Source organism: Symphalangus syndactylus, chromosome 22 (assembly GCF_028878055.3).
Source record: "Symphalangus syndactylus isolate Jambi chromosome 22, NHGRI_mSymSyn1-v2.1_pri, whole genome shotgun sequence".
Lineage (NCBI taxonomy): Eukaryota > Metazoa > Chordata > Mammalia > Primates > Hylobatidae > Symphalangus > Symphalangus syndactylus.
The window spans coordinates 28498751-28514757 of NC_072444.2; the positions used below are offsets into that span (position 1 = coordinate 28498751).

At 47.5% G+C, this 16007-nt stretch overlaps 1 protein-coding gene across 20 annotated transcripts in view; it reads left to right on the plus strand.

The window, feature by feature from the left end:
* Positions 1-16007, plus strand: part of RERE (arginine-glutamic acid dipeptide repeats) — a 467189-nt gene that overhangs the window by 438147 nt on the left and 13035 nt on the right. For all 20 annotated transcript variants that reach the window (XM_063631886.1, XM_055262461.2, XM_063631890.1 and 17 more), the window contains one exon: positions 15463-15625. In XM_063631886.1, the coding sequence (XP_063487956.1) occupies positions 15463-15625 (163 nt within the window). The remainder of the gene's footprint in view (positions 1-15462; positions 15626-16007) is intronic.

Here is a 16007-nt window from a genome sequence, read left to right on the forward strand (position 1 = left end):
CACTTGCAGTTTAGAGTCCAGGTGGAGGAAAGGGAGGAGGGGAATCAAGTTATAGACATAACTTGATAGATCCTGCAGGACTCAGTGATGTATGAGCCACAAAAAGGTCACAACTGAGTGAGAGAGTTGGTAATCATGGAAACAGGCGCATCAGAAACTCGCTTCCTATGGGTCAGTAAAGAGTTTGTATGAGGCGGTGTGGATGACAGCAGATAGAGCTGGCAGGGTGGGCCAGCAGCAACCAGGAGAAGGCGTTCCAGGTGTCTGCACCCAAGGAGAGCCTGGGGTCAGAGGCAGGACATGTGGGAAAAAACCATTGGTCCCTTTTACCCAGGGAAGGACTCCAGAAGCTGAATGTGGTAGGAGATGAAGGCTCCCAAGCCCTGGCAGACATGATAGCAGCGCTGAGCACTTTCAGGACCAGGACCCCAAGGTCCAGCTCTGGAACGCTCCTCTCTGCCCTGACTTTGGTTCCTTCATCAGCAGAGGGGCTCCTGGGCCATGAGCTCAAGTCTGACGTCACCTTAAAGAGAAATCTCTACCTTTCTGTTCTCCTTCATTGCTGAGGGTTTTGACTTGGGTTGAAAAGTTTCTGAAGCTTTCTGCAGCTGGAAACTCAAGCTTTTAAAAAAGCTCTTGACTTTCCAGCTGCAGAAAGCTTCAGAAACTTTTCAGCCCAATTCTGCAGCTGGAAACTCAAGCTTTTAAAAAAGCTCTTGATGGGCCAGGCTCGGTTGCTCACGCCTGTAATCCCAGCACTTTAGGAGGCCAAGGCGGGCGGATCACGAGATCAGGAGTTTCAGACCAGCCTGGCCAACATGGTGAAACCCCGTCCGTACTAAAAATACAAAAATTAGCCAGGTGCGGTGGCACGTGCCTGTAGTCCCAGCTACTTGGGAGGTTGAGGGAGGAGAATTGCTTAAACCCAGGAGGTGGAAGTTGCAGTGAGCTGAGACCATGCCGCTGCACTCCAGCCTGGGCCACAGAGCAAGACTCTGTTTTGTTTTGTTGTTGTTGTTGTTGTTGTTGTTGTTGTTGTTGTTGTTGTTGTTTTTAAAAGCTCTGACTTAATGGAAAGCTTGTTGACTTTTGGGAGTTGTGTCTGGGACCTAGGCTTGAGCGGTGAGGACGCAGAGCTCATCGTCAGCATGGCTTGCTCTGAGGCTCTGTTGGAGATTCTGATGCCAAGAGAGGCCTTTTGCCATGTGGGCATGTAGGAAAAAATTACTTCCCAAGAGAGGGCCAAGGGTACCTTTGCATCACAAACCAATCCCAGCATAAACATGCATGGGTGGGAGGGTTGGGGTTATGGTATGTTCTGGGAGCACAGTGACATACCTTCTCCTGCCACATGCCATGTCAGCCGTGAGGTGGGCGTTGGAGTGGGGTGACTGAGGTCACCCATCATGACAACAGTGGTGATTTGTCTCCAGAACAGGAGCGGCCAGGATTTGATGCAGGCTAAGGTGTGCTGTGGTGAGTTTGTGGCATACGTGCTGCATTAGGTGAAGTGATCCCACCCAACCCCAGAGGCTTCCCCGCTACACAGTGTGTTGCAGAGATCTAGGTCCGTCTGGCATTCAACTTGTGTGTTAAATGGAAAAGGAAGCTCCTGGCTGTCCTCTGGGGAGTTAGCCCCATCATCTTTGCAAATTCCCTTTGGGGTAGGGAGCGGCTTCCTAGAGTATACAGTGACCCCCGTGTGCCCCCTATGGGCCCCACATGCTTAGCAGTCTGCATGGGGTGGCGCTGCCAGTCCACACTTCCTGGGCCTCTTGAGGGAGAGCCAGCCGCCCTCTGTAAAGAACCTTTGAAGAGACCTAGATATGGACCAGGAGAGAATCCTTGGAGCCCATATCACAGCCACAGTCACAGATTCGGAGATCCATGGCTGTTTTCATAAATTACACCCGAACCCCTTGTGGTTCCCCTTGTGTGTGTTTTCTCAACTGCAGTGTGCCTGTTGATGTGAGGAACCCAGAACAGTCTCTTGGAAACCCCTGGAACCACAGAGCTGTGGTGGTCAGAGAGCCTCATACATTTGTCTGTCTGTGAAGTGTGGGCTGCATGACCCTCCTTTCCCCAGTCGCAGCTTCATGGGAGGCTGTGCAGGGCGGGCACAGCCCCATGGAGCTGGGCTCTTGCCTGTGGAAACTTGACCAGAATTAAGTGGTCAGAAACAGGCCTGCAGAGACTCTGGAGGGTTCTTCCTTTGTGTTCTGCTGGCAGCAGTTTTCCTTACCATCTTGTGGTTCTCTTCCTTCCCCCGTGTCCCTTCACTCGAGACAGCTGTCTTTAGATCCACAGCATCTGAGAGCTGTTCCGGAGTTGGGCTGGTTCTCCTGGGTCAGAATGCAGCCATCGTGAGAGAACTGTGTGGCATTTGCCCTTTAGAGCTGCTAGGATAAGGTGCGAGGTTTCGCCGCACTTAAAGTAGAAAATTATTTTGCTGTTTCCCACATTACTCTACCCTTTGTCACCTGTTCTTCTCCCCCAGCAGACTGCATCTTCACTGCTGGCAGTCAGCTCCATGAGCCCCGTCTTACAGCCCAGGGCTTAGAGTTTCATTCAGCAGGCCTCACTGCCTCTGCTGGTTCCTCTCCTTCCCTCAAGGCTCACCATGAAGCCCTGTCCTTAGGCTTATGTATTAGTCTGCTGTGGTTGCCGTGACAGAATACCGTAGACTGGGTTGCTTCAGCAAAAGAACTTACTTTCTTATGGTTCTGGAAGTTGGAAGTCCAAGACCAAAGTTCGGTAGGGTTGGTTCTCCTGAGGCCTCTCTCCTTGGCTGTAGATGCCATCTTCTCCCTGTGTCTTCCCATGGTCTTCCTTCTGTGGGTGTCTGTGTCCTCGTCTCTTCTTATAAGGACACCGGTCATATTGGATTAGGGCTCACTTGACCTCATTTTAACAATCACCTCTTAGAAGAGCCTGTCTCCAAATAAAGTCACATTGAGAGGCCCTGGGGGTTAGAACTTCAACATACGAATTTGAGGGAGGACACAGTTCAGCCGATACAGTTGCATAAAGACAGCTGCAGTCTCTCACCTTCCTTCCTGGAGCTTCTTGGCTAGAAGGCTTTGTGAAAGAACGGCTCTGGCTGCACGTTTGAGACAAGAGCACAAAGAAGCAGGGGCCTGGTTTGCAGGCTTGCCTAAATTTTTCTAAGATGTTTGCCTTAGGTTAAGTCCAAAATTCAGGTGAAAAAGATGAGACATTTCACACCTTGAAGAGGGTACGGTACTGTAATTGTGTTTTTGTGCTTTGAAGTGTAATTTTTGTTTCCGCTCCTTTTATTAAAGGTAATACAGTGACAAAATTAAGTACTTTCTTTTCCTTTCTTTGTATTGAGGAATTTTAAAATTCAACTTGCAGAAATGGATTATACATGATAATTTGCTGTGTATCCATAAAAACCATTAAATATAAGAAGCAGTGTTGTTAGAGTAGCTGTTCTCATTTCCTGGCAGTCATTACATGCTTCCAATACAAAAACATTTTTCTCCTATCTTTTCTGAGCTCAAAAATGGATTTCCCTCCAGCCCCTGTCATTCAATTATCACCTCTGGAAATGCACAGATATAACTGATGATCCCTTTCAAACGTCCTGCGGCAGGCCTCGCTCTCTCATCCTTCATCGTTCGTCCCGCTCCCGTCATTAAATGTTACATAGTCAATGTATATTTTATAGGGTGACCCTGACGGATGTCACTTTGATGCTGTGCAGGGATAATAAGATTGCACATATAATGAAAGGCCAATAAATAGAAAAATGTTTACGAGATAGAGAATGGTAGTTTTAACAGTTTTATGGCTTTCGTTTTTTCTTTCGTCTCCCCCTTTGCTGGTAGAAAACATCAAGAAAGGTGAGGTGGCAATAGAACCAACGGCAGTGAAATCCCACTTGCCCTGTTTCTGAACTCTAATAAAATGAATTCAGGAAATACTGAAGTGTTCAGCTTGTGGGAAAGAAAAGTGATGTCAACAAATGAATTCTTAGGGTTTGGGAGGCTCTACCGAGAAAACAAGATGTTTCTGGTATTAGCATTATTACACTTAAAATATTTACAGCCTATATTTAAACAAACAGTTCAGTAAAACAAGAAATAAACCTCCAAGAGGTTTAGAAATAAAAGCCTCCAAGGGGGCCCTTGTGTGTGGGTTCCATGTAAGTGAAATCGTGTCAGAACTGCCCAGGGCTTTCAGGCCAGAGGCCAGGGTGATTCCCCTCATGTCGTGGGAGTCTTTCAGTTCAGCCTGGGCTTTAGACTGTTTTGCAGTGGCCTCAATCTTTGCCTTCAAATGAGTGGTTTCCAAATCTGTTATTTATTTATTTTTAAATTATTTTAATTACTATTATTTTTTAGTTAAGTTGAAGTTAGGAAGCCACTGTCAGCGCGTCCTCACTCAGCAGCTTTATTTACAAACAAACAAGCAAACCAATAGTTATCTATTGCTTGATCAATGAATATAATTTTTTTTAATAGATCTGCTTGCAGTGGGTAGCAACAAGGTCATAGAGGTTCAGCAGACCCACCCTGGGATCCCTTCAACACCTGTATGGTTTTGAGCCGCAGTTCAGAGCCACTGATTTAAATAGATACTTCTAGCTGGAAGCAGTTTGGAAAGATGCTTTGTATAGTCGGTGTATGCAAACATCTTTTTTTGGGCAGAGCCCGTATCTCTTTAGGGACTCTACCTTGTCTAGACTCAGGCATCACTGCTTTTGGATCAAGAGGCAGGTGAAGGCCACTTATTGGCACATTTCTGGGACATACGTCGCCTAGAGCCAAAAGTAGGCCAGAGGGCTTCTCCTGTATCAGAAGCTGGTGGGTGGTATGAGGTATGGTAAGTAGGTAGTGAGGTGAGGAGGGTTCATGGTTGTAGGCTCCCAGTGTCTGTCTCATGTCGTCATAGAGGTTGTTCTTGGTACAGAAAGCGTTTCTGTAGACATGTGCATAATTCTAAATCTTCACTTATGGCTACCAAATGTGCTTCTGATTTGGGTGCCCCTGAAGTTGCTTCGAGCAGGTGCAGTTCTGTAGTCCATGGGTGCTGGGATGGGGACTCTACCCTGAACTGGGAAGGCTGGCATCCTGTTGTTACCAGGATGCACAGGGATCTTTTGTGCTCTTCAACCATAGCTGCTGAAGGTCCAGGTATGAGGATTAAGATGCTATTGCGTTGAACTCCAGAGATTCCAGAGATCAAAGATAGCCCAAATTTGCCCCCCTTACTTAAAAAAATCTAGATGGCTATTTCCTCTTAGTGCTTTAAACCATGATGGTCAAACTTTTTAGAGCAGCAGCACAGCAGAGTCTAAGGTTAAGGGCGTTAGACTTCATTGAAACTGAGCTTGGCCACATGGCTTCATCTCACTGTGCCTCAGTTGCCTCATTTGTAAAGCAGGGAAAATGAAGGTTTATCTATTTGGGAGTCTGTGAAGATAAAATGTAAATAAAGATGAAGCTAAAGTATATGTAAAAGATAAATATATATTAAGATATAAAAAGATATGGCTAGCTTAGTTATCATTGTAGATTTCATAATAAAAGGTTGTTTGCTTGTTTGTTTGTAAATAAAGCTGCTGAGTGAGGAAGCATTGACAGTGGCTGCTGAGTGAGGAAGCATTTTCAGTGGCTGCTGAGTGAGGAAGCATTTTCAGTGGCTTCCTAAGCCACCATTCCATGATACTCACCTTCAGAGCATCCACTTCCAAACATCAGCATGTGGATTGCGTTTTCACTGGCCCATGAGAAATAAATGTAGCCATTTTTCCTAACAGTGAATGTAATCAAAGAACTTTTTTTGTTTACTTTTTTGGAGATAAAATGTCATTTCTTTTACGAAATAATGATGAGATCAGGAGGCAGTTACTTCTAATGACTTTAGCAAAATAAGAAAGTGGCAATTCGGTATCCATTTCTCAAAAGTTTTATCCTTTTAATTTCAGGTGAATTTTAATTCTCCGGAAATAATCATTTCATCAGATGTTTACTGAATACTTTTTCAAGATGTTGTCTTAGACCTGTGGGGTACTCACAGATGAGATGAGCATGTACTTTGGCAAGTTGGGTGGGCCCATGTGTGGTTACAGCACAGGGAAGCCTGTCTGTGCCAGCACAGAGGCGGGAATGAAAAGATGTAGGAGTGAAAACGGTATGATGCCATCCAGTGGTGGGGGAGTGAAGTGAAGGGAAGGCTTTATGGAGAAGGAGGCAGCAAATGTGATGAATTGAGTCCTGAGTGATGAGGAGGACTGTAGGGCCTGGACGGAGGAGGAGGCGGGGGTGGTATGGGGCTCGGGCTCACCCTGCAGGCGAGAGAGTGCTGAGGAACAGAAAACTGGCCATTGTGTCTGACAGAAGCCAAAGGCCGTGAGGCGGGGGAATATGGTAGAAAGGCCTTCCGGTAACACAGAGAAAGGCTCAGAAGACGTAGTCAAGCAGCTAGGCCTTTGTTCCTTAGGCCCTGAGGAACCTTTGACCATTTGGAGAAGAAGTGGCAAGGTACTAGCAGGGCTTTGGGAAGACTCATCTGGTCTGTGTGCAGCGTGGGAGGGCCAGCCCAGGGAAGAGCTATGGCAGGACCTCAGGTCCAGACGTCTGAGTGGAGGTGTGGGGCCGGGGTGGGATCAGCAAGTGGCTGAGTTCATCAACCAGAGCAACACAGAGCTTAGGAAATCTCATTATAGTGTTCAGTGTTGGCAAAAATCTTGAGCTATTACAGTTCCTTTGAACTGTACAAATGTAGTGGTAATAATTGTAAAAAAATTTTTTTAACTGATTTTTTAAAATGTTATAAAAAGGTGCCTGGATAAGGAACATCTTCATGAGTGTCTTAGACTGGCCCCACCTATTTACAAGTTAAAGCCACAAGACCTTCACGTACTTCCCTCCGTTCCCTTTGCCTTTCCCCAGAAGAGGATCTGGAGGTGGCACCGAGGGACTGCCTTGCCTGAAGGCAGCTGCCTCCTCACTGTGGGCTTCCTCGTGGGTGGTGGTTTAGATCAGAGCCCTTCAGCCTCTTGAACGTAGGAGGCTGAGATTTCAGAATGCCACTTCTCTGTGTGTGCCTTCAAGCAGATCATCATTCTCCCTGCTGCACTCAGAGACCACAGAGGTGATATTTAACGATTAGCAGCAGAGCCCACTGACAGTGCCAGGCTCCTTTAGGGATTAGAGGATTCGGTTGGTTAACAAAAGAAGGAGCCCAGGAGAACAGTGCTTTAATTACCAGAGTTGTTACTGGAAGACAACCAGTTGCCTGCTGGAAAAAGATCTGTAGAAGGTGGCTGCTCCTGAATATCGCTGCTGGTTCTGCCCAGTGCCCGGCTTCTCACCTCCGATGTTCTGAACAGTTGTCAGATCCAGCCCTTGAATCGTTGGGGAGGGAAAGGAAAGAATGACTTGCATAGGATTCCGTGCCAGGAAATGTTCCTGACTGCGCTCGGCAGCAGCATTGGAGCACTCCAGTTAGAGCAGCTCTTCAGGGGACAGCGTCGCATGCAGACTTCCCTGGGACCGGCTCTCAGGGCCACAGCTCTTTCCTCATGGCCTGGGTCACTCTCTGGGCCCCTCTCTGGGCCCGGGTTTAGGAAGCAGCTCTACACCATGTTTCTTTCTCCCTCTCTGCCCTGCATAATTTGAGGCTTTGTTTTTTATTATTTGTTGCTTGCTGGGATTTCTCCCTGAAAAAACATACCTTAAAAAAAAGTTTTAGATCTCTCCACTTCAGTAAGGAAGGGGTGGATTTCTTCATCCCCTTTACGTGGACCACCAAAGAAGGAGCCAGATGATCACTGTGGGGCATTTTTTCAAACAAAAGTTTAAGCAGGGGAACAACATTCTGATTCTAATTGCACATTAGCACAGAGAGTTAAGGCATTGTATAGAGATTATTTAGCTGCTCCTTCTGTATTCATGTTAAAATATTTGTTTAGCCACAGGAACAGGTAATCATGTGTCTTAAAGAATTAAAATGATTTCTTCTAAATGCTTACTTTTAAAACTTTGCGATGGGGTCAGGTGTGTACAAGGATGTGCACTCAGCAGCCCTGCCCCTGGTGGCTTCTGTCCCATCACGTAACTACAGTCCGCTCAGCTGACAGTGGCAGGTGGGCTTTGAGGACCTGTGAAATAGCTTCGGAAAGAAATTGTGTTGATAATCCTGTTATCCATGAGAAGCTTCCAGGCCTGCCTCCTCATCCCCCTTCTCTACGACTGCCCCCTCCTTTTTAGTGGGCGATGCGTGGCCCAGAAAGGGTGCCCACTGGAAACTTCGGTGGTGCTGCAGCTGACCCTCACTAGTGGCACAAGGCCAGAGCCTGGGCACATGTGATGTTGCAGGGATCTGGTTTAGATGCCTGCCCGCCTGCCTGCATGCATCTCCCCTCTGTCTGCATGGACAAGGAGGCAGGAAACTGGTGTTCTAGGGCCTTCCTTAACATAGCTGTAAAGCCAGCAGTCCTCGTCATTCTTTGCCGTTGGTCGCAAAACTGTGTTGTGACAATGGAAGATTCTCACTGCTCTCTGTGAACTGAATTGAAAGGGGGTGCGTATATATGGTTATTTACAAAGGACTGAGTCCTTTGGCTTAATTTAAAACACACACACACAAGACCTGATGGTAGGTGGCAGGCTGCAGACACCCTGGATGCCATGTGTGGGGGTCCCCAGACCTCATCTTCTATTGCACTCCCTCCCCTTCCTCAGGGGGTGTCCAGACTTCTTGGGTGATCTGGTAATAATAATATAATTACCAAAAAAAGTGGGACTCAATCTTGGGTGTACCCTTATGCTTCTAATATGGGACAGCAGAAACCATTGATTTAACCTTCTCTTGCCTCCATGCCAGCCTCTCAGAGGATCTGTCTGAGGAGTTCATGCTGGGCTCGGGCAGAAGAGAAGCTGGGCCCCATACTGAAACAGGCATGCTTGCTACGAATGAGCCTTTTATACTCAAAGTGCTTCCAGAGCCTTCCTCTGCAACAATCTGTTCTACTCTTTCACTCCCCCGTGTCCCTAAAGAGAGAGAAGACATGTAGCTTATCTTACTTTAAAAAAAAGAATTTTTGTTTTAATTGGGCCAGACAGGTTACAGGTTCTCTTCCCGTAGCATTCCAGTGCCTGCGGGAAATTAAATAGCAGTTGTGTTGGTGGATAGTGTTTTAGTTTACCAGATGCACGCAGGTAAATTGACCTGTTGGAAAGCCTGGAAGGAGACCCTGCTCACATCTGTGCACACAGGCACATACACAGGGGCACCCACTTGGCCCCTGGATCGGGTTGCCTATCACTTACCCAAGGTAAAGCAGAACTGGGCCTGGCCAGAACAGCAGAACCAGTATTGAAATGGGTACAGGCAGCCTCTAGGAGGTAGGCGGCGCCGACCCCTGTTGCTCCAGCCCAGATTGCCAAGGCGGTGGAGGGAGGTCTTAAAGACCTGCACTGATGTCTTATGTTGTGTGTGTGTGAACTTGATCGACTCAGAGCCTAACCCTGGAGGGGGCAGAAGTAAAGTGGTGGCTGAGGAGGAGAAAGTGGCCTGAGCCCAGCAGGCCCCTGGATGGCAGGAGCAGCTGCCATTGAGCTGTCGCCCACTAGGCCCAGAGTCAGCTGACTCTGCGTCCTTAGCTTTTTCCTTCTCTCCTAAGGCCCTTCACCCAGATTGTCTGGTGCCAAGCAGCTTACTACTTCTTCCCTCTCTCTTCTTCCATGTGTGGCACTCCCTTCCCCTTGTTTTTCTTTTTATGGGAAATTAAAGGAACCTAATGGTGCTTATTTTCCTAATTCCGTCTTAGTGTATAGCCTGGAAAGACACCTGTGCTGGGAAGAGACTCCTAAGTCCAGGAGCCAAGCTCCTGTCATTGCCAATGGCTTTTTGCGTATGACCTGTGGGAAAAATTTAGCCCCCCCACCGCCAAAGAAAAAGGAAAGGAGAGAGAATCTGCTAAATATAGCCCAGTGGATTTGAGGACTTCTCTTGGCAAGAGCTGCAGCTGGTAACACTGTCAGTTGGAGATGACTTTGCCCCCTTCCTCTCCCGTTTCTGCCCAGGCACTAAACCAGTTGAGTTCCTCATGCTGTGTGCGATTATAGCACCGAGACATAAGATATGTTGACTGTGAGACCTTGTTGTGAGATGAGGTGAGAGCATTGGGAGCAAAATGATCATTATAGGCCATTCATGTCGACAACATTTATACCTCTGTGTTTGCTTGCAAGCAAAATCAGGAGCTAATTTGCAAGGCTGCCTTTGTGGAGTTGCCTTTTGATTAATGATTGCCTGTGTTAATGTTTCAGTAAGCTATTGATTTCTGCAACAGCTTTTGTTCCCTGAATTTATGTGCAGCGGGTCTCTGCGGCACACACTATGCATGTTTGATTAAAGTTCAATTGACTTCATTCCTGGCGAGGCCTCTAGCTGCTTCACTCCCTATTTGTAGAACCAGAGCTTTCCCCGACATGTTCTTTTGTTTGTGCTCAAGACCTTGCCACCCATGCAGTCACCAGTATGCCGTTTCCAATCCTAGACTCGCTCCATTCCAGTGTTGAATCCCTTGGTAGACGTAACAGTGGTCGAGAGGCAGCTAATAAAACCTGGCCTGGATTTGTTGTTGTTTTTCATCAGCTTTATTGACGTAAAATTGGTATGCCTGCCATATATGATATGAATACCATAAAAATGCACCCACTTTAAGTACACAGTTTCATGAGTTTTGACCACCGTATACATTTGTGTCAATGACACCACATTCAACTTACAGAGCATTTTCATCACCCTGGAGTGCTTACCTTGAGTTCTTTTAGTTTCTTGTCCCCCACCCTCCAGGCTCTCGGCAACCACTAGTTTGGTTTTGGTGATTTCTGGAAAGGAGTCATGCAGCACCCACCCTCCTGTCTGCCTGCTTTCATGCAGCATGGTGGTGTTGCATGTGTCAGTGGTCTGTGCCTTTTAATTGCCAAGTCGTAGTCCAGTGAGTGGTGATACCATTATTTGTTTATCCATTCTCCTGCTCGTGGGCATTTAGGTTGTTTCCAGTTTGGACTGTTAAGAATAGTTTCTGGCCGGGCGCTGTGGCTCATGCCTATAATCCCAGCACTTTGAGAGACCGAGGCGGGCGGATCATGAGGTCAGATCAAGACCATCCTGGCGAACACGGTGAAACCCTGTCTGTACTAAAAATACAAAAAAAATGAGCTGGGCGTGGTGGCAGGCGCCTGTAGTCCCAGCTACTAGGGAGGCTGAGGCAGGAGAATGGTGTGAACCTGGGGGGAGGAGCTTGCAGTGAGCCGAGATCACGCCACTGCACTCCAGCCTGGGCAAAAGCAAGACTCCATCTCAAAAAATAAATAAATAAATAACTGTTTCAATGAATGTATCCATGAAAGTCTGTGTGTGAGAATTTTTTTTTTCTTTTGGGTAAATAAGGAAAGAAATGCTGGGTTCTTCGGTAGACATCATGGTTCGAGCATTCTGTATTTCCACCAGCAGTGGATGACAGTTCTGGCCACTCTGTCACCTTCCTGAATTGTAAGTTTACCATTCTTACCACCTGTGACTTCATTGCTGTGGAGGACAGTCCTTCTTGCCTGGTCATTTTCTTTTCTTTTCTTTTTTCTTTTTTCTTTTTTTTTTTTTTTTCAGTAAAAGGGGAAAGATTTATTCCATCTGGAGAGAAACCAGTTGCCTGGTCATTTTCATCCTTGGCACTCAGATGGTGAAATCTGTTCTGGACTACTTCTTCTTTAAGTGTCAACAAAAAGTTGATGTTGATTTCAATGTTAGATTTCTTTCTTTTGGGTCTTGATTTTTTTCACTTGTTGGCAGAGATCAGTGGTGCCAGGAGCAAAGGTTTGAAAGTTGAGCCTTTTTTCTGTCTGGCATAGGGTGGTTTCTTACCTCACTGAACTCTGGCTTCTTGTTTTTAAGTCTTCTTTTATTTTTTTAAAGAGATGGCCTCTCGCCCTGTCGCCCAGGCTGGAGTGGAGTGGCACAGTCGTAGCTCACTGCAGCCTCAGCCTCCTGGGCTCAAGTGATCCTCCTGCCTCAGCTTCCTGAATAGCTGGTATTACAGGCACACACCACTACACTGGGCTAATTTTTTAAACTTTTTCGTAGAGATTGTTGCCCAGGCTTGTCTTGAGCTCCTGGACTCAAGCAGTCCTCCTGCCTTGGTCTCCCAAGTAGTTGGGACTGCTGGTGCACACCACCATGCCCAGATAATTTTTTTTTTTTTTTTTTTGAGGTGGGGGACTAAATCTCACTATGTTGCCCAGGCTGGTCTTGAACTCCTGGCCTCAAGTGATCCTCCTGTCTCAGCCTCCCAAAGTACTGGTATTACAGGCGTAAACTGCTGCACCAGGCTTCTTCCCTTAACCTGGGATCTGCAGGTTACCTTTTTCAAAGCCATTTCAAAACATATATATTTGATAAATAGAAATAATTGATTATAACTGTGTGTAGCAATATTGCATTATAGACAAATGCTATTTAGAAAGGTCAGGTTGCTGCTTTTTAACAGCCTTCAGGTAAGACTTGGAGGCATGGCAGAGGCTCAGGTACCACCTTCTCACTCAATTTTTCTCTCCCGTTTTTGTTCCCTTTTGTCTCCTATAGCTTTGCATTTCTTCTTACATCCCAAGCTTTTTTTTTTTTTTTTTTTTTCTAGACAGAGTCTTGCTCTGTCGCCCAGGCTGGAGTGCAGTGGCGTGATCTCAGCTCACTGCAAGTTCCGCCTCCCGAGTTCACGCCATTCTCTTGCCTCAGCCTCCCGAGTAGCTGGGAATACAGGCATCTGCCACCACGCCCGGCTAATTTTTTTTTTTTTTTTTTTTTTTTTTAGTAGAGATGGGGGTGTTAGCCAGTTCACCGTGTTAGCCAGGATGGTCTCAATCTCCTGACCTCGTGATCCGCCTGCCTTGGCCTCCCAAAGTGCTGGGATTACAGGCGTGAGCCACTGCGCGCGGCCACATCCCAAGCTTTTATCATTCAGTAGTCCCTAAAATGACTTGGACTGAGGAAGCAGAAGGAACCACTGTGAGTTTTTTCCTCATTCTTCTTTGAAGCTCTGGAATTGAGCTGTGACTTATTCACAGCTCCAGTTGCCCTTTTGAGCTCATGAAGCATGACACTTGGACAGAGTATTTGGAGTGTGACTGCTCCCTGCCTTGACTTCTCTTCCATATTTTCTCAGAGGAAAACCAGACACAAGTCAGCGTTTATGTCAGCAATGATCTAGTAACCCCCTAGTGGGAGTTAACGAATCTTTTCCATCTATCCAACACCCAAGGATCAGTATAGATAAATGCATTTCCAAGTCTGGAAAGCAGGAAGTGAAAGAGTTCGGAGGTTCACAGACCATGCATGGCCTTAGGGGCCAGGATGCTCGTCCCCACTGGGACAGTTGTAGCCCTCATTCCTAGACTAGTATGGGGGAGAGAAGCCAGTCAGAAATTCCAGCGGCAGTATCTGCATTTCTCCTTATCATTCAGTTACCATCTTATGGAACCGAGGGGTGGGCACATGCACATACGTGTAGGGACATGAGTGTGCTTGTCCTGAGGTGGCTCCGTGGCCCCCCTGGCCTGGGGTTATGCTTCATCTGCTAGGTATTGGTGATCAGGAGTAATTTGTTAAGCGTTAAGTGCTTAGGGAGGTTGAGACACATCCAGTGCTCCAGGAGATACTTGCAATGGGCTTTATAGGCCAGTCAGCCCTCCTTCAAGGCATTCCAGCCCTCCTTTAGGGACCATAGCCGTGGTCCCACTTCTTAGAAAAATGCCCAGGCATAAGATGCAGCTGTGGGCAGTCAAGCACTCAATGCACGGCATCCCCTGCCTTGCGGAAGCCACCCCCCCACCTAAAATCTGCCCACTTCTCTCATCACTGTGTTCTGAGGCCATTTCCTCTGGGGGTGTTTTGGATGAAACCTGGTCTGATTGGGTGAGTTTGTCATGTGGCAGCTACATGTCTTTGTTTGGTTTGTCTATTTTAGTCCTTCCAACACTAGTCTTTCCATCTCCCACTTTCCCCTCTCTCTTTTTGGCTCCTCCATTCACAAGACAGTGTTTGATGAGACAAACTGGGGGTGCAGGTACCTCCAAGACAACTCCCAGCATCTAGTCACCAAGCTAATAGATTTTCTACAGTGTTGATTTAATTAGAGGGGAACCGGGTGATCTGTGCTCTCTCACTTGGCTGTGTATTTTTTTTTTGCTTTTCAGTTCTAGCTAAAGAGACTTTATCTTGGGATGTTTAAGAAATCGTCTTTTGGCCGGGCGTGGTGGCTCACGCTTGTAATCCCAGGACTTTGGGAGGCCGCGGCGGGTGGATCACGAGGTCAGGAGATCGAGACCACGGTGAAACCCCGTCTCTACTAAAAATAGAAAAAATTAGCCGGGCGTGGTGGCGGGCGCCTGTAGTCCCAGCTACTCGGAGAGGCTGAGGCAGGAGAATGGCATGAACCCGGGAGGCGGAGCTTGCAGTGAGCCGAGATTGCGCCACTGCACTCCAGTCTGGGCGACAGAGCGAGACTCCGTCTCAAAAAAAAAAAAAAAAAAAAAAAAAGAAATCGTCTTTTGTGTGTAGGGTGAGATGGCAGCCTGCAGCGCCCTGAGGGCTGGGGGTGCCCAAAGCGCCCTTTCTTTAAAAAGCTTACATTTGCTGTATTTCCAAAAAGATGTCTTGCATTTGTTTCTGCTGGGCCATGAAAAGAAGCCCGACCTTGTGGTGTGTGACATTTCACCTTTGCATCAGCACTGCTGTGTGTCTGTCCTCTTGTAGTCTTTCTTTGCCAAGCCCAGTCCTTGTCTCTGGACGTCGTGCCGGCTTGTCAGATGTGGGCCTTCCGATGGAGCCAGGTGGAGGCTGTGGAGCAGTTTCCTGAGCGCACGGTCTGTGTTCTTCCCGACCTTCTGTTTGGCCCTGGTTCCTCGCCACCTGGGCAGTTTGCTTTGGTTGGTTTGTTGTTTCTGGGGGAGTCTAACTGGCTAGGCATTTCCTTCCCACACCTGTGATTTCACTGGCATTACTGTAAAGAAAGCATCATTGTGTTCACACACATGCACAGACTCTCACATGCACACACAGCTAGAATGTAAACTCCTCGTGGGCAGGAATCTTCTCTCCTTTTCGTCTATTGTGGATGCTGTACCTCCCATGTGTACAACAGTGGTGGGGTCTGACATAGTAGACACCCAACAAGTACTTGTTCTTGGTGTCTGGGAGTCAGGCTGTGCCAGGCTGAGGAGGCAGGTCCCATTCATGCAGTCCACGGGCAGCTCAGTGGCTGTTTCTTGGGCAAGCCCAGTTCCTCTCCCCACTCCAAGAGCGACTGGTCTTTATTCTCATCTCTGGTGCGGCTATTACACACCCAGCTTTCCACTCTGGCAGAGAGGGTGCGGTGGGGCACGGAAAAGCCCCAGGCCCTCCCCCACAGTCAGCTCTTCTCCTTTGCAGGGGGAGCTGATCACCTTCTATTACTATTGGAAGAAGACCCCCGAAGCAGCCAGCTCCCGAGCCCATCGTAGGCACCGCAGGCAGGCCGTGTTCCGGAGGATTAAGACTCGCACTGCGTCCACACCTGTCAACACACCCTCCAGACCCCCGTCCAGTGAATTCTGTGAGTAGGGGTCTTGGCATCACAGTGGGTGGAGGGGAGACTGTTCACAGGCAGCCTGTCTCACTCTGGGCCCGTAGGAGCTGATGGCTCTGGGAAGCACGAGGGGGTGTGCACCCGTGCTCCAGTGCATTTGTGAAGCCTGACCTAAATATAGACCGATGGTGGGGGCGGGGAGCAGGACCAGGATTCGGGAGAGAGACTTTAAAACATTATTTGCACATTTAAATATTTCTCATAAACTCAATATCATCTTAGGTTTTTACAAAAAATATACGTCTTGGCCTGGGATGTTTTTGGCCTTGTCCTGGGAAGGTTTTCCATTTGACAGATGATGTACTTGATGTCCTGTTTGAATTCTCATTGCACTTTTGGTTGTAATAAG